The following is a 26,943-nucleotide window of genomic DNA, read 5'->3' as shown; positions in this document are numbered from 1 at the left end:
GCTCAGAGAATCATTAATTAAGGAACTCCTTCTATATGTACATCTACATCAGAGTACTATCTAAATTTTGCCTCTGTGTCTTATGAAGAAATGAATGGCACAGAGAAAAGCATCCAAAATGATGAAAGTATTAAAAAGTAGGGATCTGGAAAAGGGGCATTCATATAAGCCACTTAAGACCAGTTCAAATGCTCTCTTTTATTTTCCACTTTTAATATGAAGGTTTAGCAAATATTTCATTTTTTAAAAGCATCTCATTTTTTGACACCATTGTAGCCTTTCCACTTTTCTGTCTATCAGGGCCTTTGATAGACATCCTTCTTCCTGGGGTGTATCCAGAGTCTGTGATCTACAGGTTGAGAACAGAAAGCTTCCTAAACCACTCTAACAATAAGCCTATGGAAAATACATTTGGGATGACTCCTGGCCTAGAGATTTCTACTAGAATGGTAACTTTTAGACCTCTGGAAATTAAGAAATGTTATGAAATTTTCTCTCCACCCAAAAATGAAAAACAAATAATGCGAATGTCTTGAATGGTCAGAAGTATAGTGACTTAAAAATAGATAAATTCCTGAAATCCTTATCATTATATCACATTCTAAATTTTCAAAATGGGCTGATACATTTAACAAGTAATAATGATATATTATACAATAATCTAACTTCTTTAGAAATGCATAGACTCATTCCATCTAACTTTTACAATCTCCTCATGAAGTGAGTAGGGCAGACATTACTGTAGCTACATTAAAGATTAAAAAGCTAAGGCACAAAGAGGAAAATGACTTGCCCAAGGGAGCAGAATAATACAAAATGGGATTGAGACTACCACGGTCTTCTGACACCTTGCATAATTTTTTTTCTGACAGAATTTGTTAACTTGAGACAATTAATAGTTTCAGATTACAAGTCTCACTGATGCTTATTCAGAGCTTAACTCAGATAAGTCAATTTTTAAAGTTTTAAACCTTCCATTAACCAACTCAGAGAGCATCAGAATGTATAGACAATCTTTCAGGCGAAAAATGTTCAAAAAGAAACAAATAAATGGAAGTAAAATACCATATACTGGTAATGGAACTGATTACACAAATAATTCATTTGGGGCAACTTTGTGCACACAAAAAAGTTTACTGTAGCATTGCCTAAAACTGTGAAGCATTGTAGACAAACTTAAATGTTCATTAGTGGGAGACATAAATAAAATATGGTGCATCCAGTTTAATGAAATATGATGCAGGTCTGAAAGTATTTAGGTCTGAAAGTATGGAAGAAAGATGGCCATGACTTTTTGTTATATTTATCGGTAGAACATAGTCTATAAAATATTTACCCCCCCATACATTATATATTATGTAGTACATATCACATATATATATCATAGCATACATTATACAGATACTCTCACATCCTGCATATTACATATTGATACCTAGATACAAATAGATGTATATACATATTTATTTATGAATACATAATATATTTATACCTGTATCTAGTTCTGGAAAAATAGGTACCAAATTGTTAACAGTAATCACCTCTGCAGAGTGGGATTATAGGAGGGTATGAGTGTAGGCAGATAACTTTTAGTTTCTGTTTCATATACTTCTACATTGTTTGAGGTTTGTGCAGTCAGCAAATGCTATCTTTAATATATTAGAAAAAATGTGAAGGGTTGGTATGAGCTGATTATATAAATAGGTTTAAGAAAAGTTTAAATATGTTCTTTGAAAACAGAGCAAAAATAAATTATTAGTGAAACAGTACTGTTTAAAAAGTTGTAGTTCTCCCTGCTTCTGCCCTTTGCACTGGCTGGAGTGGGGACACGGGAGCTGGAGAAGGTACTTAATGCCATGAGATGGAAGCCACGCTTTGTGGAAAGCAGTACAATAAATAAGAGAACAAGCCATGGACTTCATACCGCGGAGCTACCACATGAGCAATGCTTGAACTGTTGCATGAGTGAAAAATATTCTTTTTCCATGTTTAAGCTAGTATTATTTTGTCCTGTTACAGTATAGTTAAACCTAATACAGTATCTGATTCACATGGTATTCCAACAGCCTGACTTGTTCAGTTCTCATGGAAAACAGACATCTATCATAGAGTTACAAGCAAGATATTATCTTAGTCTGTTTTATTAAATATTTTTTCTGCTTCCATACTTTCCTATCAACATTATGACTAAAGTTTGCCTTCTACTGGAGCTTTCTACAGTGAAGAGCACGTTTACTGGGCAATAGAGTTGTTCAGTATCATTAACAGTTACATCTATTCAAGTAAAACAACATATTGCTCCTCTGGGCTTATACTTCAGTTTGATGACCTTAGTTAGTGTGAGTTTAATACTAAGATGAGATTCCATGTTTGCTGTGGCAACAAAAATATGAACCTAGAATTCTGAGGGTTAGGCTACAAATTCATAAGGCTACATCACATTTTGAGGTCTCTGGTCTAAAAACACAGTGTCACTAGCCAATTTGACACTTCTATGTTATCAAGAACGAGAATCATGTCAAAAAGAAAATACTGAGCTGAATGAGTTTATATTTTAATTGAATGGCATTCTTAATGTTCTTAACTGTTCAAAAGCAAGCAAGATGGATTAAAAGATTAGATATAGTTTTAGTCTAATGAAATCTGAGGAACTTATCAAAGAAAGGGCTTTTGCTCTTTTTGTTTGCTTGTACGTGTGTGTTTTGGTGGTGGTAGTGTGTGTGTGTGGGGGGGGCTGGGGGAAAATGGATCAAACATTAGTTACTAATATAGCACAGTTATCACCTCACAGAGTTATACTGCTTAAAATTAACTATGTCTCTATGTTTTATAAACAATAAGGCACAATATAAGCTATCATTTTTATACTAAGTTATGACACTTTGTCACAATAAGAACATATACATCTCTCTTTTCTCAGTGATGAATATTGTAAGCTATTACAACTCCATTTTTAGCAAAAAAAAAACCCAAAACTATTTTATTGACCTAGAAACAGCCGTTCCATGAGAACTGGAGGGTGGCTGTCACCATATCATTGTGCAATGTTATATACTTTTTCTGCACTCAGTTCTCTTTACTTTTTAATCATTTCATATTTTTTTGTCACCAATCTAAGATGAGAATTTAAATGATTGGCTGTTTAGGTACAAAGTTCTTCTTTACAAAAATATATATTTACAAAGCTCTAAACTAAGTCAGGTTTGCCCAACGTCATTGGTTTCTAAGATTTGGGGAGGGGAGGTAAGCGGAAGAGCTGGGCACAATAATTCTAACACACACAAACACAGAAGCCTGAAGATATGATGATATCTTCTTTTCTCTGCTTATTTACAAAGAACCTATAGTATGTGATCCTGACAACACATGTTTCCTATTTTGTCAGTTCAATAAAAGCATACCATGTCAATGGTTTTTAGCTTGTGATTTGGTGATTGTTTCAGCACTGACTGACCTGTATGTCAGCTGACACAGCTGACATAGTTAAATCAGAAATTAGCATGCAGTCTCCTAAAAATGCCAGACACATGGACCCTCTGCACCAGAGAGATATAATGAAACCCACATGATACCCCCATTAAACAATGAAACATGTGACATTAACTAAAAACAAGAACACATCAGCAAATGTGCCTGAGGAAGTTTATGGTATTTAACTCCTAAACATTAATTTTATCGTGGTATATGAGGAACTAATTAACTGAGAGTTTCCTTTTTTATTGGAAGCGGAAATACTGTTCAGAAAACTGATGAAGAGTAAGTACAGCATATTTTAAGTTTATTCAGCTTGGCTCATCGACTTCTATTTATTTAAGCTAATCTCAGAAGGCAATTAAATATTTCAATCAGTAACTTTATACGGCTATTCTATTTAGCACATTTCTGAAAAATTAATCAATGTGTTAAAATGCAGAATGAGTACGTGAATATATTTCTAGCTTCATATAGCCAAAACAATGACTAAATACATTTTCCAAAAAATCACATGATCTTTTCCAACATGAGCTCTAATAGACAAGTGTAAAATGATAATAAAAAGTTTAAAACTTGGTGATTATAATTAAAATAGTTAAGAGACAAATGTTTCCATCGGCACTAAAACACTTTTCTCTAAACAACTGTATTTTCCTAGTCAGAGGAAGTCTCATTCAGGTGTGGCAGAATGAATTTGATCCTATATAGCAGGAGTCCCCAGCCCCCAGTCCGAGGAACCGAGCGGCACAGCAGGAGGTGAGCGAGCAAAGCTTCACCTGCCACTCTCCGTCGCTCGCATTTCCGTCTGAACCATCACTGGCCTTACCACCTGAAGCCTGCCCCCCGCCCACCGGTTGGTCTGTGGAAAAATTGTCTTCCATGAAACCGGTCCCTGGTGCCAAAAAGGTTGGGGACCGCTGCTATATAGGACACGAAATGTAATTAATTGCTGGGTGTGGTTCTAATATAATCTTTTTTTGGTGAGGGGAGACACAGGATGTATGTTTTGCTGGTATTATACTCAGTATCCATCATTTATAAGTAACCTAATAAGATAGACACAATGGTAGGCACTGCTTCATATATAATCCTATTTAATCTCTGTAACAATTCAGTAAAATGCGTGTTATTAATCCATTTTGTAGGTCAGGAAACTGAATCTCAACAACTTGCACAAGGACAATTAAAGTAGCACAATGTAAGAAAAAAAAAAAAAAGGTCATGAAGAACCTAGTGGCAAGACGGGAATAAAGACACAGACCTACTAGAGAATGGACTTGAGGATATGGGGAGGGGGAAGGGTAAGATGTGACAAAGTGAGAGAGTGGCATGGACATATATACACTACCAAACGTAAAATAGATAGCTAGTGGGAAGCAGCTGCATAGCACAGGGAGATCAGCTCTGTGCTCTGTGACCACCTAGAGGGGTAGGATAGGGAGGGTGGGAGGGAGGGAGATGCAAGAGGGAAGAGATATGGGAACATATGTATATGTATAACTGATTCACTTTGTTATAAAGCAGAAACTAACACACCATTGTAAAGCAATTATACTTCAATAAAGACGTTAAAAAAAAAAAGTAGCACAATGAGGCAAATCAATTGCTTATCTGAATAATATTATACATATCCCTATAAGTGCAAGATAAATTTTGTTATAATATTCTGTTCTGTGGTTGTAACATGATAGGTCAACAACCATAACTTCCAAGTAAAAAGGTTATAACATTTAAAAAATGAATATATAATATACTAGGCCACAAGTTCCTAAATGTCTTGGATTCAGGCACCATCAGTGGCTCAATAATTCTTTCGTGACACTCCTAAGACAAAAGAAAGGTCCAACTGCTCCATTTTATTAAGTAATATGTTTCAAACAACTCAGGTAATTTATGTAGTGTCTGAGAGATGCCTCTGTATTCTCCTTGAAATTTGAAAATATCCTGTGTGCCCCTGTGAATTAGCTTCAGCACCCTGGTACCTTAGCACAGTTTGGGAACTACAGCCCATTAGTTTGGGAACTATAGCCCATCTCTAGGGAAAGATACTGTATCTGTAGCTATTGACACATTCAATTTGACACTTTGGGCCAAACTATCAAGCCAACTCTTTTACAACTGTTTCCTACTATATACAGAAAATGGGTTATTTTATTGGATTTTGATTTCCTGTACATTTTTTTAAATTTCCACATAAAATGTCTTCCTGTCAAAAATTTCTGAAGCATCTATTAGAATTACGTGGCTAGAAATTTTACACCCAAACAAAAAGGAGAAAGGCAGAGGACTATAGTCATTAGTAAAAAGAGAAGCACCTATTCCTTTCCTTTCTGCCTATAAAATATGTGCTCTGAAGGAACAGCACTTAACCTGAGTGGGGGGCTGGGGTGCAAGGAAGCTGAGTGTTGTGGAAAGAGAACTGAAAGTTGGGGTCAGAGAAATTGGTATTGATGAAACTCACGACCTTCAACCACCTTATCTCAAATGTCCCTCTCAAGTCTAAAATGTTGGGCTAGGGGCTTCCCTGGTGGCCCAGTGGTTAAGAATCCGCCTGCCAATGCAGGGGACACGGGTTCAATCCCTGTCCGGGAAGATCCCACATGCTGTGGAGCAGCTAAGCCCATGCGCTACAACTACTGAGCCCGCACGCCTAGAGCCCGTGCTTGGCAACAAGAGAATGAGAAGCCCGCGCACCGCAACGAAGAGTAGCCCTTGCTTACCCCAACTAGAGGAAACCCACGCACAGCAACGAAGACCCAATGCAGCCTAAATAAATAAATAATTAATTAAAAAGAAAAAATCTACCTGATACAAGCTTTGCAGTTCATAGGTTCAAGTCTTTGTTTAAGAGCTTAGGACTCCACTCAGACTTTCCAGCAGAAGCAAATGGACTGTGTCCTCGGACTCTTCAACCATCCGGAGTATACTTGAACCAACTCATTTGTACATACATTCAGTTTATAATTCAGAATTGGAACTAGCATTTATTTATTTATTTTTAATTTTGGCCTAGCTATGTGGCTTGCGGGATATCAGTTCCCTAACCAGGGATTGATCCCGGGCCACAGCAGTGAAAGTACCAAATCCTAACCACTAGACCACCAGGGAACTCCCAGGGTTTTAGTTATTTAGTTTTTAAAATTTATTTCAAGGACTTCAATGATTGTTTTCTGATTAAAATGAGCTAGTACCTACAAACATAATTTAAAATTGGGATTTTTAATTACTGCAATATAAAATTTGGGGTGTTTTTAACATGTAGCAACTGAATTGACAATTTTCACAGAACTGGTAAGTTAAAAATACAGATTACTTCATTATTTTTTTTCCCTGAATGTTAAACCAGTGTTTTTACATAACTTTTTTCAAGTTATTCTATATATTTAAAGCAGTCCATTTAATAATACACCATTATTTTTACCTCCTTAGAAGTCTGGAAGTATTTTTAGACTTTAAAAAATAAGTAAGAAAGGCAATAACTAGATATTGATTCATGAAGAAGTGTGGTTTCATGCTTGATTTCACTAACAGCAAACACCAAAACAGAACTGAAATTCTGATAATATATCAATGTTTGTAAACTGACCTACATATTCACAGATAAAGGTGGACTACAACATTCTCTAAAGCTTCTTTTCTATCTAGCCAGTTTGCTCTGAAGTCTCTGGCTGTGCTGTTAATTTATTCTTATATTGTTTTTTGTTTTTTGGTTTTTTGGTTTTTTTAAATCTACTTTTTTTTTTTTTTAATTTAATTTATTTATTTATTTATTTTTGGCTGTGTTGGGTCTTCGTTTCTGTGTGAGGGCTTTCTCTAGTTGTGGCAAGCGGGGGCCACTCTTCATCGCGGTGCGCGGGCCTCTCACTGTCGCGGCCTCTCTTGTTGTGGAGCACAGGCTCCAGACGCGCAGGCTCAGTAGTTGTGGCTCACGGGCCTAGTTGCTCCGCGGCATGTGGGATCTTCCCAGACCAGGGCTCGAACCCGTGTCCCCTGCATTGGCAGGCAGATTCTCAACCACTGCGCCACCAGGGAAGCCCTCTTATATTGTTTAATGACACGCTTTCTAGCAGTTAAGAGAAATTCCAGCAACTACATTCTGTAGGTGTCCATTCCACGCCGTGTTTCTACCATCATATTTCTTAAAGGGAAAATACCTTTATTTCCAATTAGAAGCTTCTTTTTTGGAAAAGGAAGAAACTTAGTCAATTGATGATGGTTAGGTTACCCAACTGGTGTTTTTATTTTTTCCCCATTGATAACATTTTAACTTTCATGTGTAGTTTCAAAGATTTTAATTTTATTTATTAAAACACTTAGTCTAAACAGAAAAATTTATCATCAATACTTTCTTGAATGGATTGATGAAAAGCATTTGAGAGTATTTGATACTAAAAAATAGTATACCTTTCATATTTACTTGAAACTCAAATCAAGATGGATTAGTCAGTGTCTCTTTCATTGAGAACTATGTGATATTACTCAAATTAAAACAAATGACAGCCAGAGAAGTGACATATGATTGACAATTATGGGGGGAATAAAATAGGAAGTCCCACTGAAGAGAGAAGATGGCAAGATTTCTTTCCCTACCTCGATTCCTTTCCTGCAACATGATTATGGAGGAAATAAGTAGTCTGGACTATTTATCGCTTCCACCCAGCTCCTCATTCAAACTGACAGTGTGAGAGTGTGAACAAGGGTGGCACTTTCTTTTACTACTGGCTTTTTCTTAGTTTTAGAGTTTGGCATGACGCTTATTTCAAGCTTTCCAGCAGCTGTAGAGGCTTTATTCTATTTTATTTCCAAGGATACAAGAGAAGTGGTATCACTTATAACTTTAAGCACTGAAGGTATGAATATCAAATGGTTAATATATTAACAACTTTAGGAAGGGAAACATTTCTCCACGCCACATTACGTTAACACTGAACAAATTTGCTATGCCAACTCTGTCAAATGGGAGTGAGGCAGAGGTGTTCTTGACCTTTTCCAGGCCCCCAGTTATGCTACTGTTCATACTCAATGTGGTTTTCTCTTCAGCACAATATTCGCTAATGGGACTTATGTCTACAGTTGCTTAAAAAATTTCTTTTTGAAAAACAGAACTAGTCTATATGTACATATTGCAGGTGCAGTCTGAGGCAACTGATGATTTTTAAAAGTGTCGTTTTTTTTTCATTTTAGTAACCAAGGCTATGAAAAACATATTGGCAACATGCATTTAATGTGAATAGTAATTCCTTAGGTAAAGGGAAACAAAAAAATCTTTTATAATTAAAAACTCAGAAATCAATGTAGCAATAGAATTTAAAATTCTCTTCTTAAAATTTAAATTATTTTTAGAATTTAAATATTTAGGATATAAATATAGTCCTTAGTTATACAAAGAAGTTGGTGTTTCTGGATGAATCAATCTACAAAGACAGTATTATGCAACAAATAATATTAAATAAATACATTAAGGATCCAGAGTGAGAACACCATCTTAAAACACAGGAAACCAAAGTCAAGAGAAAGATGTGAAAAAGCCATGTTAAAAACTGCAAAGAGCAAAGTGCTTACAATTATGAATTTTTATACTCCTCAGTTCAGTTCACTTTTACCTAGACTCCATAGTTGCAATCTACTCACTCATATGGCTTTAAAGTATTACATCCCATTTCTTCATTGCTGTATAAAGAAAGGTTTAAAAACTAGGAATAAATGTTAAATACGAAAATTCAAAACATCATTTAACAGGCAGCAGATCTGATTCCTAGTAATGTTCAAAAGAATTTCTCAAATGCAATAAGTGTTGAAGCATAGCAAGATGCTAATGTGACAATTTATTAACATATAAACGAACCAAAATCTACTGGAATTTACAAAATAATATTCTATATAAATAATCTAAAATGATAATACTTTGCTAATTGTTTTCAATGGTATTCTACTTTGATCAATGAAAATATTTCAATTATTAGATTGTTTCTAAAACTAACAGTGTATCACTTTGATTTTCCTTAAAAAAGTCATAAAATCACAGGCAAGTAAAGTTAATAAGCAATATAAACAGTTATCTCAGTATAGCCTATCACTTAGTGTAAAAATGACCTTTGTATTGTTTGTAATGAATGCTCAATCATTTATTCATTCATTCAACAAATAGTTGAAATTGTACTAAAAGTTTAGATATAACAATACGTGAGACAGAATGAGCACTGGCCCTCATAAGAGTTTACAATTAAAGTGAAAGGAAATACACAGGATCCAAAGGAACCTGGAGAAAGGGATCTAACTAGAGCAGGCCAGCTTTCCCTGTCTAAGCTGGAAGAGGTTCAGAAGACCAAGGAGAGTGAACACAGACAATTCAAGTCCAAAGTCAAGAAAGAGTATGGTTCGGTCTAAGAACTAAAAGAAGCCTAATGAGAAATTAGGCTGTAAATGTAGGGAGGAGACGGATAACGGAAGGTCAACTAATTCACATTAGGAAACTTGGGTTTATCTTAAAGGGCAATGGAAAGCTATTAAAATGCATATTCCTGTCTTACCTACATAAAAATAAACTGAACCTGAAAATTATATTCATAATTTAAGAATACACTGGAAATGAAAGTTATGAAACAAAATTATAAAAAGCAAATATTGGCTTCAGAAGCATAGAAATAATCTAAGCTCTTAAATACAACATAAATCCTTTTCTACACTTTCTGTGTGTTTCCTCTTTAAAATAAAAGTGCTATATGGGTGATCTCATTTCTTGGTGTGGCAGAAATATTAAATTGCCTAAAGCCATGCCCTCCACCCACTCCCAAGTGAAAAAGCAGTGGTACTTACTACATCCAGCCTTATAGCTGAAGCCTGGAGGAAGGAGGAATCCTTGCTGGGCAGCTGCAGCCAGTGTCCGTTGATCGGGAGGGAATACAGGAATCATTAATGGCGGCAGTTGACCTTGAACCTGCTGAACGTATTAGAGTGAATCAAAGAGAAGAAGTTTTGATACTCCATGCTTCCCACCCTCCCACCCTTATGATATAAGAAAAAAATTATTCAATTCAATATACTGGCATACAAGCTTGCTAGATAGAACCCTGGACGTGAGGCTATGTCTTAGGACTACTTTAGACAGGAGAATCAGAATACTGAATACTTTAACTGGAAGGTGTTATCAAGTTCACTTTCTAACCTGGTGAATAATTTCCCTACATGATGATATCCTTTACAGTGATGAAGCATCAATACTTCATACTACAAGTCTTTTCTTACTGCATTAATATAATGATTAAAAAAGTATCCCTTAGGTTGAACTAAAACCTCCTTCTGTAAATCCCACCTGTTAGGGCTAATTCTACCTCCTAAACCAAAATTAAACTGGTACCATTTTATATACAAACAGCTCTTCGTTACTTGAAGATAATTCTCATGTTCATGCATAATACTAAGTTTTTTTTTTTAAGTTCTTGCATCAAAGAGCTGAAAGAAAGCTTAGAGAGTAATAAAGACTTTCCCCATTCTTTATAGAAGAGGTAACTGAGACCGAAAGAAAACTGACTTGCCTGTGGCCATGGAATGGGGGAGTCAAAACTATGTCTATGATCTAGTCCCTTGGATCTTTTGAATTCATCTATCCCTTTTTGAGGCAATTGAACCACTCCTCAAACCACACGGCCTCTCTTTGGGTTGCCATCTTTAGAATACAACTTAATTTTCTGGTGTCACTCTCAGGATGTGGGGTTCATATCAGTAAATAAATAACCTAATACAATGGAATCACTACTTTCTTTTAATTGAACGGTAATTTCTAGAAATATAAACTAATGCAGTCATTTCTGCAGCTGTGTCACATTGTTACTAATGCAGAGGTTGTCCTTTACTAAAATACCTAGGATTTTTTTCCAAATATTTAGGCAAGATTTCTCTGGGGGACATGGTTATTGGTTAGTGTTTGTCAGAGAACATACGAATGAGAATTTAGGAGCATGCTAAAGATCACAGCTGACACTTTATTCTCCTTTACTGTTTCTTCCTCACATTAAGTCAGTTATTTGGAAAATAAACAAATAAATGTTTCATGAACACGTACTATGTATAAGAAAATGAGCTAGGTAGTACAGACATAATAGTAAACAAAACAAACAAGATCCTATGCCCATGGAGCTTACATTACAGTGGGGATAATGGTTAAAAGTAAAACAAACACATATACAAACAAACAAACAAAAAATTCATTCAGTCGCTAACCTTAACAGCAACTCTGAAATATCTCCGGACTTGTTTTCCCTTTCTCTCACTGGCATTGCACATTCCTAGACACATGATTCTGATAATTCTCATAATTTCTCACTTTAAAGGTCCACCTTCAGTTTCTCCACCATTTCATCTTTCATAGTAAACCTCTGAGGTATTTCTGAGATTTTGGTGTGTGTGTGTGTGTGTGTGTGTGTGTGTTGAGGGGGCGGAGGAGGGGGTGAGAGAGAGCGAGAAGGAGGAAGGGTGAGGGGAGAGAAAGAGAGACAGAGAGAGCGCCAGCCAGCCAGCCAGGCAAACAGAGGAACAAGCACTGTGAGAATGAGCGATCTGTTTTCAGAAATGACTCCACATTGCAAAGGATTTCTTTTAGCCAAAGGGATTTTAAACCTATCGCTGCCACCAGAGTAAAACTAAAAGGGAACAACACACCCAGGAAAACAAAAAGAGAATGTTTTAAGGTTAGAGCTGAAGGTTAAAAAGCTTATATCGCTACAGCCCACATTTTTTGAACATACTGGAGAAAAGATAAACTTTATGTAGACACCAGTGGAAAACAACTGATTGAAGTCTCAAAAATTAGAAAGTGCGCATCGAGCAAGTACGTAGGAAAAAGTGGCCTGAAACAAGAGGGAGATGTTTGAAGGCAAAACAGCATGGGCACAACAGCCAGAACATGGAAGCAACCTAAGTGTCCATCGACAGAGGAATGGATAAAGAAGATGTGGCACATATATACAATGGAATATTACTCAGCCATAAAAAGAAACGAAATTGAGTTATTTGTAGTGAGGTGGATGGACCTAGAGTCTGTCATACAGAGTGAAGTAAGTCAGAAAGAGAAAAACAAACACCGTATGCTAACACATATATATGGAATCTAAGAAAGAAAAAAAAAAAGTCATGAAGAACCTAGGGGTAAGACGGGAATAAAGACACAGACCTACTAGAGAATGGACTTGAGGATACGGGGAGGGGGAAGGGTAAGCTGGGACAGGGTGAGAGAGTGGCATGGACATATATACACTACCAAACGTAAAATACATAGCTAGTGGGAAGCAGCCGCATAGCACAGGGAGATCAGCTCGGTGCTTTGTGACCACCTAGAGGGGTGGGATAGGGAGGGTGGGAGGGAGGGAGATGCAAGAGGGAAGAGATATGGGAACATATGTATGTGTATAACTGATTCACTTTGTTATAAAGCAGAAACTAACACACCATTGTAAAGCAATTATACTCCAATAAAGATGTTAAAAAAAACAAACAAAAACCAGCATGGGCGCTAGTTCTGTGTAAGAAGAGGATACTGACCAGAATAACAAGCAAACAAAGAAACAACAAACTAGCCATGCTGGTTAAGGGTTATCACCAGCTACTATGTATCCTTTATATTTCACTGCAAGTTATTATATTTTATATAGTACATCTCCTCCTTTCTAAGGCACCATTGGTTATACAATGTATAAGATGGTTATAAATTTAATAAGAGCACTTTAGAGGGAAGAAGAAAGGAATTTCAAATGAAACACATACAAGGGTTGTAAGAGTCATCCAAACTTCAGAGACCTTAAAATTTGGGGAAAATAGCTTCTACAATTGCAGAAACAATAGCTTCTTATTTTAGTGCAGTAGTTCTTAAACTTGAAGGTATATTTTAGAATCACCTGGCAAAGCTCTGAAAAACTCTCAATGCCCAGACTGTTTCCTAGACAACAGGGGTGAATTAAATATGAATCAACAGGGGTGAGACCCAGCCATCAGCATTTTTTAACGTTCCCCTGATGATTCCAATGTGCACCCAGGTTTGAGAAGAACTGTCTTAAAGAATGCTGAAGTCACTGTCGACAAATCTTTTTGTCTTCTTCGTATTTTGCCTTGAGTTACAAAGGACTTTCAGGTATATAAGCAGTTGAAGGGAGACTCTGCCTATTACATGTCTGGTGCTCACAGGACGTTAAACTATATTCCTCATAGAGTTCCTTCTAAATGAGTCTTGTATCTGTATTTCACATGCTCCTCTTCTGAAAAGCTTTTGATGGTTACTTTTACTTAGAGAATAATGACCAAATCCCTTCACATGGTATTCAAGATTCTTCACATTTACCTCCTAGACCATCTTTCCAGGCATTTCTGCTTCCCTCCTTCAGATATTCTGTACTTTTGTCTCAATGGATCATGAAGAGTTCCTTGCATACTAGGTGTTTTTCCACGCTTGAACAGGCTCACAAGTATTTTCTCCTCTGTTTTTAGTAATTTCTCTTTTCCTTTTCTTCTTGGCAAAATTCTACTTATTTTTCAAAGGCTTCTGAGACCCACATAATGTTTTGGGCTGTGAAGCACTTCTTTCTTATGGTGCCAATTTTCAGGCAGAAAGAACTGTTACTTCTTTAACCTCATAAAGCTAACACAATACTTACTGTATTGAATAATAGTTACTTGTATAACTTGAGCCTCCCTTATGACCTATGAACTTATTTAGGAAAGAGGCTGTAACTTATTTATTACTGTAACTCTAGAGCTTACAGCACCAGCTGAAATCATATGAATTGATAATTCATAAATAAAGAAGAACAATGTATTATATAGTCCTGTCTTTGTCTTTACTTCTTCGTGTCCCACCTCCAAATGTCCACGAAAGGCCTGTGGAAAACAAAGTTCTTTAACGACCAGGAAGGAATTCAATTTCACCGGAGAAAAATGGCAGCATGAAATACCAGCTGCTTTGTGCTCCTATTCTTAATGTATAGATAAAAGGTCATATACATCATAATAAATCCATGATTCTTAGAATTATACATGCATGAAGAAATAGAAAAGTAATACAGAAATACTGGAAATTTATTACATACTTCTGTAATGGACAGATATGCCTGCCTATCATGTTCTAATAACATGATGTTTTAATTATAAAAGCTTTGCTTTTACAGTACTCTATCATTACTATTTTCTTTTTTCAAATATTTCCTGGCTTTATTTACATTTATTTTTCCACGATAATTTTAGGATATGGAATTTCTCTTTGAATTCATTAACCTAATGGTTTGATGGCCAATAACAGGTTATATCTTTTAATTTATTCAAATCTCCTTTTGCTTCATATACTTATTGTAGTTTCCTTGGTAGTTTTATTTTTAAGGTTTTTAAAAAATACTTTTCTTGCTATCGTAAAGTTAATGTGTTCTTGTTGTATTGTTTAACTGGTTGTTGCATGTACATAAGTCTATCTACTCGTGTGTGACAGCTTTTACCCAGGTAATTCATTCATACTCTAATAATTTATAATAATTTTTCAGGTAAAAATTTTAGTATTTTAAGAATAAATTGCAATAAATTTTGGGGCTTTAAAAAAATCTGTGTATTTTATTATGATTATTAAAAAGCATTTTGCTTTAGTTATTTTTTTAATTTTTTTTTTTTAATTTATTTTTGGCTGCATTAGGTCTTCGTTGCAGTGCGTGGGCTTCTTATTGCAGTGGCTTCTCTCGTTGCAGAGCACAGGCTCTAGGTGCATGGGCTTCAGGAGTTGTGGCACCCGGGCTCAGTAGTTGTGGCACGCAGGCTCTAGAGCACAGGCTCAGTAGCTGTGGCGCATGGGCTTAGTTACTCCGCGGCATGTGGGATCTTCCCGGACCAGGGCTTGAACCCATGTCCCCTGCATTGGCAGGCGGATTCTTAACCATTGCGCCACCAGGGAAGCCCCTGCTTTAGTATTGTAACTTGTTTTAGTGTCTGAATTTTCCAAGATCCACATATGTAGAATAACACTTTTAAGGCTGAGAGAGCCTAGAGATTATCTGGCATAACACAATCATCGTGCTGATAAAGAAATGAGACTTAGCTTGGCCGTATAAATTGTTCAAGATCCCACATTTAGGTAAGAGCAAAGTTAACACTGAAACTACATCTCCTAACAATCTAGTACTCTTTTCCAACATTTGGGAAAACTTGGGGGTGGGGAGCAGGAGGAATTACAAGGGAGAGGAAGAACTAAAATGAAAAATAATCCTAATTTCATAGTCCCAATGATGTGTTTATTTTAGAACAGCATAGGAAAAATTACAGAGCATTGTAGTAATATTCAGAATAAGTAAACAGTAAAATATATACAACCCAAAACGTGTGGTTAATTCATCTGTGAAACTAAAAACACATTTCAAAAACAGTCGATCCTCATTATTTGCAGATTCTGTATTTGCCAATTTGCCTACTCAATAAAATTTACTTTTGTACTAGTGCTTTTGTGGTCACTCACAGACCTGTGCCAAGTAGCAAGACATTGTGGTGATTTTTGCTGTTTAAAATGCACATAGAATCAATAATAAATATTAATAAGGTGTCTTTAAACAGAAACACACATAAAACAAGGCTATGTATTGATCAGCTGATGAAAATGGTGTGACCAAAGGCTCTCAGGAACCTAACTTTGTGTTTCCTCCAGGAGGAAAATCGTTCAGTATTTGATAATTCAGTGTTCATGGCAACTTTATAGGACATAACTAGCACAGATAATGAGCACCAACTGTATTACTGCTGTATCTTAAGTAATTTTTTGTTCCTTGATGCTGAAAATTAGCCCACCTTTGGGAGAAAAGGACGTATCACATCAAAACAGTATAATGTTTCCTGGATAAATTCTAAAACAAATTTGTTATATAATGTTAGTATTTCATTCTCATATATTTGCCAGTTTTGACTATTTCCAAATCCTATTCACTGTTAACTTCACTTATTTTCTTTTACTTAATGGATGAATTCCCTTAAAGCTCCTAATTAAGGTTTAAAATGTGTGACATTTATAATTAAATTTCAACAAAATACTTTTGTCACAAAATTTTGGTCTTTTTAATGGGGGCATGTTATTCACAAGTTTGAATAACTCACAGTAAATTTAAGATGCTACTTCCTATATTTTTTAAACCTTAAGATAGAATATTATGTTTTAACACTTTTTATAATTCTACCACATAGATACTGCATGTAATCTTGCCCTCTAAAATTTTATGAATCCAACACAATCACATTATCACACTTGTAAAAGAACAAGTAAATACTTATCAATTATTCATAGTTAAATATTTTATATTTTATGTAAATACTCTATTGCAAAACCCTTCAGTGGTTCCCTGAAACTATTTAATAATCAAGTAGATATTTAAGATTATTAATTTAGCTTCCAGTCCCATGGGTCTGTTTATTATTCATTCAATCAACATTTCTACTAACTAGAACGTATACTTTTTTGGTAACTAGGAATACAAAGATGAATTCACATACAATGCCTGCTCTCCAGAAGCTCTAAGTCTGGTCAGACAAATGGATAGATAAATAGAATACACTGCCATTAGTTCAACAATAGACACTTGTATGGGAAACTATGGAAGCACAAACGAGAGACTCCTAACACAGCCAGAAGAAGTCAAGGCAGGCCTCACAGAGATAGGTCCAGCAGGTGTAGGGTCTGAATGGATAAGTAGGAGTTAGCCAGGCAAAGAGGTGGGAGTGTGAAAAAAGAATTCCAAGCAGATGGGAGAAAAAAATGAGCAAATTATCAGGGACAAGAAAAAATATCATGTGAGGGGGAAACCACCAAGCAGTGTAGAACAGCAAAAAATGTAAGCGAGAACCAGTGTTAGAAAGTCTGCCTGAATCAGTCTGTGTTTCACTGTAAGAAACTTGAGATTCCCCATGTAGGCTCTGGGGACCACTTAAGTAGGTTAGGTGGTATACTCTGGTGGGCATAGGGAGAAAAGATTTGAGAGGCAAAGCATGGAGACTAGGTACATGTTGATGATGGGGGAGGCTATAAATGTGTGGGTATATGAGAAATCTCTGTACCTAAAAAAAAAAAGAAACTATATATGTAAGAAAAGGAGAAGAGGACAGAGTCACGATCACTTTCAGGTGTCTAGTTTATGTAACTATTTATACTGGTATGAAACAACAACAACAAAACATACAGGGGTAGTGATAGTTTTCATGGAAAGATATGAATATGGTTCTGAACACATGTGTTTGAGGTACCTAAATAATGTTCCATTATTAAGGTATTAAGGAGATACCTTACTAGCAGACTGATACTGCAGTCTGAAGCTAGTGAAGAGATTTTTAGAGGCTATGGTTTGGGGGATCACTTGTTGATGAGAGTGAACTAGATAATCTAAAGAGGGTTTGAAGGATAAAGAGAAGACAGCTTAAAATCATCTGGGTCACAACAATAATTCAACAAAGGGCAGAGGAAGAGGAGTCTTAAGAGAGAGAGGTAAGATAAGAATAAAGAAAATCTTGAGTACAGTATCACAGAAACCAATGGAATATCAAGGTTGAGGTAGTGACTAATAGTGAAAAGTGTAGCAGAAAGAGTATTTTAGAGACAAAAATAATATCTTCTGGAAGAGTTTATTAGAAGATGGTGATGAATCTAACAACAACAAATCCACTAGAATGGATATTCTGAAAGGTTGAGGATATTCCAAAAGGTTGAGCACTGAATGACAGGCAAGAAAAAGGGGACGGCAAATGCAGATGATTCTTCAGAGAAGGCTGGGTGAGGCATTAGGAGAGACATTTGATGGCAGCTGCGTAGGGAGGCACAGATTTTATTTAAGTAGCGGAGTTTTAGGTAGTAGCACATTTACTGGCTGGAAGGGGCAAATGGAAATTGAGAATTTGAAATGTAGGAAAGAACAATTAACTTGTGGACCAAAATTGCAGAGGAGGCTGAAAGGCAAGGCGGAGGTGTAGGGATTCGCTTCGACTGGGAATGACATCTCATTCTCTGGGCCCTGACGAATGAAGCTATACAAGTGGATATAAGCCGATAATGTTCCACCGGTAAGGAAATGAGAAGGTAAGGAAAATCAGGTCCGACGGAAGAAATTTTCTCAATGTTGAAGGCAAAATCATATGCTGAAAATGAGAGATGCTGGGATTGAGTAAGGGAGTTCAGCAAAGGTACGGAAGTTTTGGATGGTTACTGTGAGAAATGAAAAAGAAAGTAACCACAGACGATTGAAAGGGGTGATGGAAAAGTCTAAGGCCTGAGAAGAGACCACATGAATTATGATGCTGTCAGTCTTCCCTTTTCTGTGATTTTTCTGAGTTTCTGGTCACAGGTTGGGGAAAGTGAGGGAATTAGGGGGGCTTCAGCAAGGATAGGTTATGAGGAAATCAAAGTTGCTTTTGAACGACAATGGGCTTTAGACCCCAGGAAGAGAGGCCTGGAAGGCCTGGAAGGCATTACTTGACTGGGAAAAATATAGGAATCAGAAAACTAGAGGCACTACTCCATGATACCAAGGAGCAGTTTGTATGAGAGCTCAAAAAACAGGAAGTTATGGTAGAAGACCTGTTTAAACTACATACACAAATGTTAAAATGAAATGCAGCTATATGATTTAAGTCAGCACAATTACAAATAAAATGTAAAATCTGAAACTTTTCAAATGTTCCTCAAGAATTTAGTCCGATGAGTACCATAGTATTCAAGCACACATGGTCTTTAGGGATCAATTCACCTCCAACTGAAATTCAGCCACCTTTGGTGGGGAGCATAGCAGCTGTTTAGAAGCACACAGCGACACTATACAGCAGTTTTTGAGAAAATGGAAAACATAATATTCCAAATGAGATTACAAGAGGGGTTCAGGTAGGCAGGATATAATTACCCAAACTGGAGTAACCAGGATAGCAAAGCTGACTTTCCACCATTAGCAAGAAGAGGCATGGGATCGTCAATGACCACTAATAGTCTGTGTTTTCTCATTTCACATAATAGAAAGTCAATTTGTAAGTTTATCCTACCCAATGCAATGGTATTTAGAAAATGAAAAAAAAAAAAAAAAAACAAAACCCTACACTAAAATTTAGAATAAAGGAGTCAATTTATCTTCCAATTAATCTACTTGGAAGACTAAAGACAATCTCATTGAGTGATACAGAAACATAAAAACACTGCTCAAATTGCAATCCCTGCCTCTCACTTGCCAACAGTCACACTGAAGTTGTATCACCTCTAATTTCATTTGATTCAAGACAAAGACAAAGTAGTCATATTCTTTTAGAACAAAAATGAACAGCCATGTGGATTTTTTACATAGTAGTCTTCTTCGGCAAAAAGCCACAGAACTTTTTTTTTAAATCGTTTCCAAGGATGAAAATGACTTTGCCAAGCAAAGTGGCTTCAAAACAGGCCTCAAAAATACTAATAGAAAGACAGATGGTTCTACTAAGAGCTTGGCTGCCAAAAAAAAAAAAAAAAAAAAAAGTAGAAAAAAAAAGAGTGATGCTATTGAAGCTGACTGCAAAGTTATCTGATGACTACAAATACTTTTGTCCCAATGCAAGTGCTAACTCTGCCTCTAGGGCTGATACAGCCAAAATACTAACTTCCCCACATCCGATCCCCCTATATCCCCACCCCTCCTAAATAAAACCTGTCAGTGCCAAGCCCCACAAAACAGCACAAGCATGCGCTCGATTCTGACTGACTGATCTGCAGAAGCAAAATACTGCATTGAAGAACTCCTGTTTAGAAACAGACCCACAAGGAAAATTGCTTTTCTTTTCAAAACTGTCTGTCACATTTTCTTTTTCTAACTCCCCTTTTCCTCCTCCTCCCTGTCACCAAAAGGCCCCTGGGCCCTATGAGTTTAGATGATACAAACTCAATTTGTATAAAGAAGGCAAGAAGCAGCACCACAGAGAGCTGGGGATAGTTTGCAAGGATAGAGAAATAATCCAGTCAAGACACAGTGCAATTTTCTTTGCAAACTACTACTACAATAATACCTCCACTTTATTTCCTTCAGGGCAACTGTCATTTCTTTTTAACCAGATTGCTACTAGATATAATAGAAACTGAAATATTACGTGGTCACTGACTCTTCCTTTCAATGGCTCATTTACTATTACATTTTTACTTTTGCATGATGTGTTTAGTGTTGGCATTGTTACTATGATACAACCACTTTCAAATGATGTAGAATTAAGACCTCTGTCACTTGAAGGCGATGAAATTTCATTCTTAATACTATGCAGGTTGGACTTAAATATTCTTCTTGTCTAACAGTAGCCTTTATTTTCAAAACTTAAGCATTACGTTCTTATAAAGCACCATTTTAATGGATATTAAACTCATGCAAACCAAAATGATGACACTTACTGTAAATATAATACATGCTTAAACAAAGTATATTCGCTGACTTCAAGAAAAAAAATCTCTGTTTTGAAAGTTGGTAATCAAGAAACTTAAGGGTGGCAAAAATACGGTGTTAATTAAGAAAGCTATTGTGAAAGACTATGGTAAAAACAGGGCTATTTTATTTGCCAAGGACAATTTTGAGCTGAATAAAAGAATTAAAAAAAGGTAATGATTAAAATATCTATCTCAAATGATGCATTATTTAGGATTAGGCTATCATCTGTTTCTTAAAGGTCATATTTTACATAGCTTGATAGCTGTTACTTGATAAAACAAAAGTCTTTCTTTATAATGCAACTGTTTCCTCAAATGTGCGTGACTGTTTGTATTACTTAGCATGGTTTTTGACAATAAAACAGGCTGGTTCCTATGAGTATGCATGGTTCTCTGTTCACACGGACAGAATCAGGCTTTGCAAATACCAATACAATCTTACTTTATGTCATGTATTGCTATGTCAATTGTCATTTACACACAAATGAAAGACAACATAAAATATAATGGTCAATGTGAAATATAATATTTTTTTCAATTATATTTCTCAGGAGCCCATGATTAGAAAATAAAATTCACTATTTATTGATTTCTGATTTATGATTTTTGCTCAATGGCCCAAAATAGATTATTAGTGATTTTTTTTCACATGCAATATAAATCTCAGTTCAACATAAGTTCTTTAAATATTATGCCTCAAAAATTACCACTTTGTGGAGAAGCTTGAATTAGTAGTGACTGCTAATGGGTACAGGGTTTCTTTTTAGAGTGATGAAAATGTTCTGGAATTAGGTAGTAATGATGGTTACAAAACACTGTGAGTATACTAAAACCCACTGAATTGTACACTTTAAAAAAGGTGAACTGTATGGTATGTGAACTATATCTCAACTTAAAAAAAAATAACCAAAGCAAAAAATGAAGACCACCTTTAAAAATGTATCACTTCACTACTGCCAGAAGCCAAACTGAATGTGCTCTGAAATACTCCTGTCTTATATTAGAATAATGTTTGCATTTGTATAAAGCACTTGTACATGCGTTAGTTCATTTCTACTTTATCCAGCCTCTTGGAGATAAGCAGGTCGGGTGTTGTCATTTCCAATTTAATTAATGAGCAAAAACTGATAGAAAAACAAGTAATTTGGAAATTTACACATTATCACATAGGTAGCCAAAACAATAAGTCTAGCACTTAAATTCTTTGATTCTTCTTAATAAAATATAAAACAAAGATATAATAAACTTTCTGAAATAAAAATACTGGTTTACATAATGAATACAGAAACATTGTGACAAAATTAATTCCCATATATTTTACCAGCATAAAAATGGGTTACATTTAAATTATCTTTAAAAGACAAAATTCTATTATGATTTAAAAGATTTTTATAGCAAGAGTGGCACTTTGATTTACATCTTTATACTATATTTTATTTTGCTTTATGTTTTCTGAACAAGAGTTTTTCACATTTTCAATGTGTATATATATATTACTTTAATTATCTGAAAATTGTTCAGAAAAATAGAGATGCAATAGAACATCATATGCCCAGCATATAACAGAAGAGTAATCAACACAGAAATTCCTATCCTGTATTCACTGCTTGATAGACCCTATCCTAAAGATCTTAAATTGTAAGTCTTTGTTGCCTATTATGGTAGAAAAATTCTTTGAAATTTGACTAAAGAAGGATTGAAAATAAAATGTAAATTTCCACTCTGATGTTCATAAAAAGTATATAATATTAACATTTAATTCAGAGTTTCCTGAAATCATTACCAATCATTGACCTTTATTAGTTTATTTCTTACCGAAATATCCTACACCAGGGGTTCCCAACCCCAGGGCCACAGACTGGTACCGGTCCGTGGACTGTTAGGAACCGGGCCGCACAGCAGAGGTGAGTGGCAGGCGAGTGAGCGAAGCTCCATCTGCCGCTCCCCATCGCTCTCATTACCGCCTGAACCACGCCCCCCTCCCTCCCCCACACCGGTCCGTGGAAAAATTGTCTTCCACGAAACTGGTCACTGGTGCCAAAAAGGTTAGGGACCGCTGTCCTACACCACTAGTATTTATTCTATGCAATGAGCACTGGATTATGAAATCTTTTAACATTTTCTATGCCTTGCCTAGGTTAGTTTACACTTCTTCACTAGGTTTATGATTCTTTCCACAAGAGACCTTTTATTCTTTGACCTGTTCTCAAATTGGAGACTAGGAGGCATAGCTGAAAACTTCACCAGACTTAGACTCAAGAACTACTTTTTCTTCAAAACACAGCTTATGTGTCACTGCCTCTATGAAGACGAACCAAACTCTCCAAGCGAAATACATTCATTCATTTACTGAGGGCCCACTTTGTGCTATGTACTGTTACAGGCTCTAGGAGTATTGTAATAAATCAGACAAGTACTATGGAAAAATTAGAGCAAGGGCAGAGGAAAAGAAATGCTGGGATGGAAGTTACAAGTTTAAATACGGAATCAGTGATACGGTGACATAAATAAAGATCTGGAAGAAGTGAGACAATAAACGTCTCAGTTATCTGGGGGAAAAGTGTTCCAAGAAAATGGAAGAGAAGATGCTAAAAACCTAAGGTAAGAGTACACATGCTGTATTCAAAAAACAATGTTTCCTTCTGCTGTCTGTACTCTGTGGGACTATCCCATTAGGTTGAAATTATTCATGTCTGTCTCCATGGCTAAGCTGCATTAAGGGTAAGGTACAGCTCACTCATATCAGTATCTACAATACCCAGCTTAATGCCTAGTACATCACGGATGCTCAGTATAAGTCAATGGACGTGATTATTTAAGAAGCTATTCACATGAGGGTCCCCTTTTCTCCACACTCTCTCCAGCATTTATTGTTGGTGGGAATGTAAACTGATACAACCACTATGGAGAACAGTATGGGAGATTCCTTAAAAAACTAAAAATAAAACTACTATATGATCCACAATCCCACTCCTGGGCATGTACCCAGAGACAACCATAATTCAAAAAGAGACATGCACCCCAGTGTTCATTGCAGCACTATTTACAATAGCCAGGACATGAAAGCAACCTAAATGTCCATCAACAGAGGAATGGATAAAGAAGATGTGGTACATATATACAATGGAACATACTCAGCCATAAAAAGGAACAAAATTGGGTCATTTGTGTAGAGACATGGATGGACCTAGAGATTGTCACACAGAGTGAAGTAAGTCAGAAAGAGAAAAATAAATATCGTGTGTTAATGCATATATGTGGAATCTGAAAAAATTGGTATAGATGATCTTATTTATAAAGCAGAAATAGTGACACAGACGTAGAGAACAAATGTATGGTTGACATATATACACTATTGATGCTATGTATAAAATAGGTAACTAATGAGAACCTACTGTATAGCACAGGGAACGCTACTCAGTGCTCTAAGTAGAGACATAAATGAGAAGGAAATCCAAAAAAGAGAGGATATATGTATATGTATAGCTGATTCACTTTGCTGTACAGTATAAACTAACACAATATTGTAAAGCAACTATACTCCAATAAAAAAAAAAGAAGCTATTCGTTATTAGGAAAGTCTACTTGTGTTTTAGCTTTAGTTTCTTCTTATAATAGCAACTAGTTTTTTAAAACATTCCTTTTACACAATGGATCTTGGCTCTATTTCACTTTCATCCAGGATTCAAGATTTTTTCTCTAAGTAACCCCAAACATGGCAAATCACTGATGCCATTGTTTACCACCCAATCCATCATCTTTCTCAGATCCTAGGTTTAGTGTCAATAATGCCAACAGTTAGGTTTTGGGTTACTTCATTATTCCTTAGGAGATCAGAAAAGTAAGAACTCTCATGTATCTTTACTGAAATAAACCGAGAACTGCAGTTAGGTGTTGTTCATGATAAAATTGCCAATGCACCCATAAAAAAAGATTAGGAAATAATTTCAAATATGAGACATCATATGCATTAAATACACTTGAACTTTTTGCTACCTCAGTTATCAGCAATATTTAAAGCAATGTGACTTAAAGGTATGGAAACACATAAAGAATAGGGAGCTTAATTTGTAGATATAAACTTGTATATGCTAAAAACAAAACAAAAACAAAAACACAAAAAGAAAACCCCAAACCAAAAACCTCTTCACTCTTCACTAAAAATTCAAGTAAATAGTAAACAGCTGTATCCTCTGAATAAAATATTCTTATTTTGTTTAAGAAAATAAATGTGATTATACTGCTTACGTTTCTTTTGTTCAAACTTTTCCCAGTGTGTAATTTCAATTTTTTAGCTAGCAGGTGCTAGACTGGTGTGAATGGCCAGTGTATGGGGGCTTGTTTGTTTGTATCATGCAAAGAGTATACTGAGGCAGTAATGAACAATGTTATGTATGTGGGAAAAAAAGGCTTTAAAGCAATGTTCCTGCAAACAAAAACAAAAATAACATTTCGCACGTCTCCCCCAAATGCAACCATTGTAGGGGCAAGTTAGTGTCTAGTTCCTTTCCTTAGGATGTGAAAAATCCATGCTCTTTGAGTAATAATGGAAGTTGCCTCGCAGTCGCTGTTGGAACTTACTACTCAGATGCCTGTCTAACTCTACTATAGCTAGGACACTCTAGCAATAAGCCACTCACTAGAACATTTGTCACTGAAAATAAAACATGTGTGAAATTACCAGAAAGGGCATGGTAGATGTTTCTTAAGCTGAAAATGTGAAATATTTTTGTAACTGGACAATCCATTGAACACAGAGCCATTTATATAATCAAAAGTTTTAAAGTCTAGTCAAGAAGGATTATTATATAATATACCATTGTAAATAATTTCAAAAATAGTAAATTTTGTATTACTGCAACAATCTATGGAAGTGTGGCTGATTTTAATACTCGGCAAATTTACTTGATACCTTCCAGAAAAAAAGCACTGTAACTTGCCTACCCATAATAACATCACTTATATAAAGATGAATGATGCAATACCACGGGTGTTTTGCTAAATCTATAGATTGCTTTCTTTTTTTTTTTTTGAATTTTTTTTTATATAGCAGGCTCTTATTAGTTATATATTTTATACATATTGGTGTATATATGTCAATCCCAATCTCCCAATTCATCCCACCACCCTCCCCTGCCGCTTTCCCCCCTTGGTGTCCATACATTTGTTCTCTTACATCTGTGTCTCTGTTTGTGCCTTGCAAACCGGTTCATCTATGCCATTTTTCTAGAAACCACATATATGAGTTAATATACGATATTTGTTTTTCTCTTTCTGACTTACTTCACTCTGTATGACAGTCTCTAGGTCCATCCACGTCTCTACAAATGATCCAATTTCATTCCTCTTTATGGCTGAGTAATATTACCATTGCATATATGTACCACATTTTCTTTATCCTTTTGTCTGTCAATGGGCATTTAGGTTGCTTCCATGACCTGGCTATTGTAAATAGTGCTGCAATGAACACTGGGGTGCATGTGTCTTTTTGAATTATGGTTTTCTCTGGGTATATGCCCAGTAGTGGGATTGCTGGGTCATATGGTAATTCTATAGACTGCTCTCTTGATTAGAAAGAATTTTTCTTCGAGCCATCAAAACTGTGACAGTTTTGTGACTAAATTGTATCTCTTCTCATCTAATAAAGTGCTCATAAAAGAAAACATGAACTGACTACATGAATTATTTCCATTTTCCTGCCCTTTACCAAAAGTATTTGATAAATTATTGTTAATAAATATTCTAGTTCCCTCAGCTTGTTCTAGTTCCCTAGTTCTCATGATGCATTTTTTTTCATGTTGACTTTTGCACGATTCTATTTTCACTCATCCAAACTCACAAAAACTCTATGAGATAGATCCTTCCATCACCCCTATTTTACAGATGAGGAAACTGAGCCATGCCTCAAGTCAGACAGTCAGCAAGTAAAAGAATTCAAATCCAGGCAGCCTAATACAAACTAGGCTTTTAACCACTTTGCTTTACAGTCAATTGAATAAATAATATAATACTTATAAATATATCTTACTACACCAAAATAAATAACTTGC

At 35.8% G+C, this 26,943-nt stretch overlaps 1 protein-coding gene across 10 annotated transcripts in view; it reads right to left on the bottom strand.

The window, feature by feature from the left end:
• The window catches only part of SOX5 (SRY-box transcription factor 5), a 992,512-nt gene that overhangs the window by 118,360 nt on the left and 847,209 nt on the right, over window positions 1-26,943 (bottom strand). For all 10 annotated transcript variants that reach the window (XM_061206370.1, XM_061206379.1, XM_061206380.1 and 7 more), the window contains one exon: window positions 10,291-10,411. In XM_061206370.1, coding sequence (XP_061062353.1) covers window positions 10,291-10,411 — 121 coding nt within the window. The remainder of the gene's footprint in view (window positions 1-10,290; window positions 10,412-26,943) is intronic.

This window comes from Eubalaena glacialis, chromosome 11, assembly GCF_028564815.1.
Source record: "Eubalaena glacialis isolate mEubGla1 chromosome 11, mEubGla1.1.hap2.+ XY, whole genome shotgun sequence".
Classification (NCBI taxonomy): Eukaryota; Metazoa; Chordata; class Mammalia; order Artiodactyla; family Balaenidae; genus Eubalaena; species Eubalaena glacialis.
The sequence above is the reverse complement of the archived record's forward strand: the minus strand, read 5'-3'. Positions and strand labels throughout refer to the sequence as shown.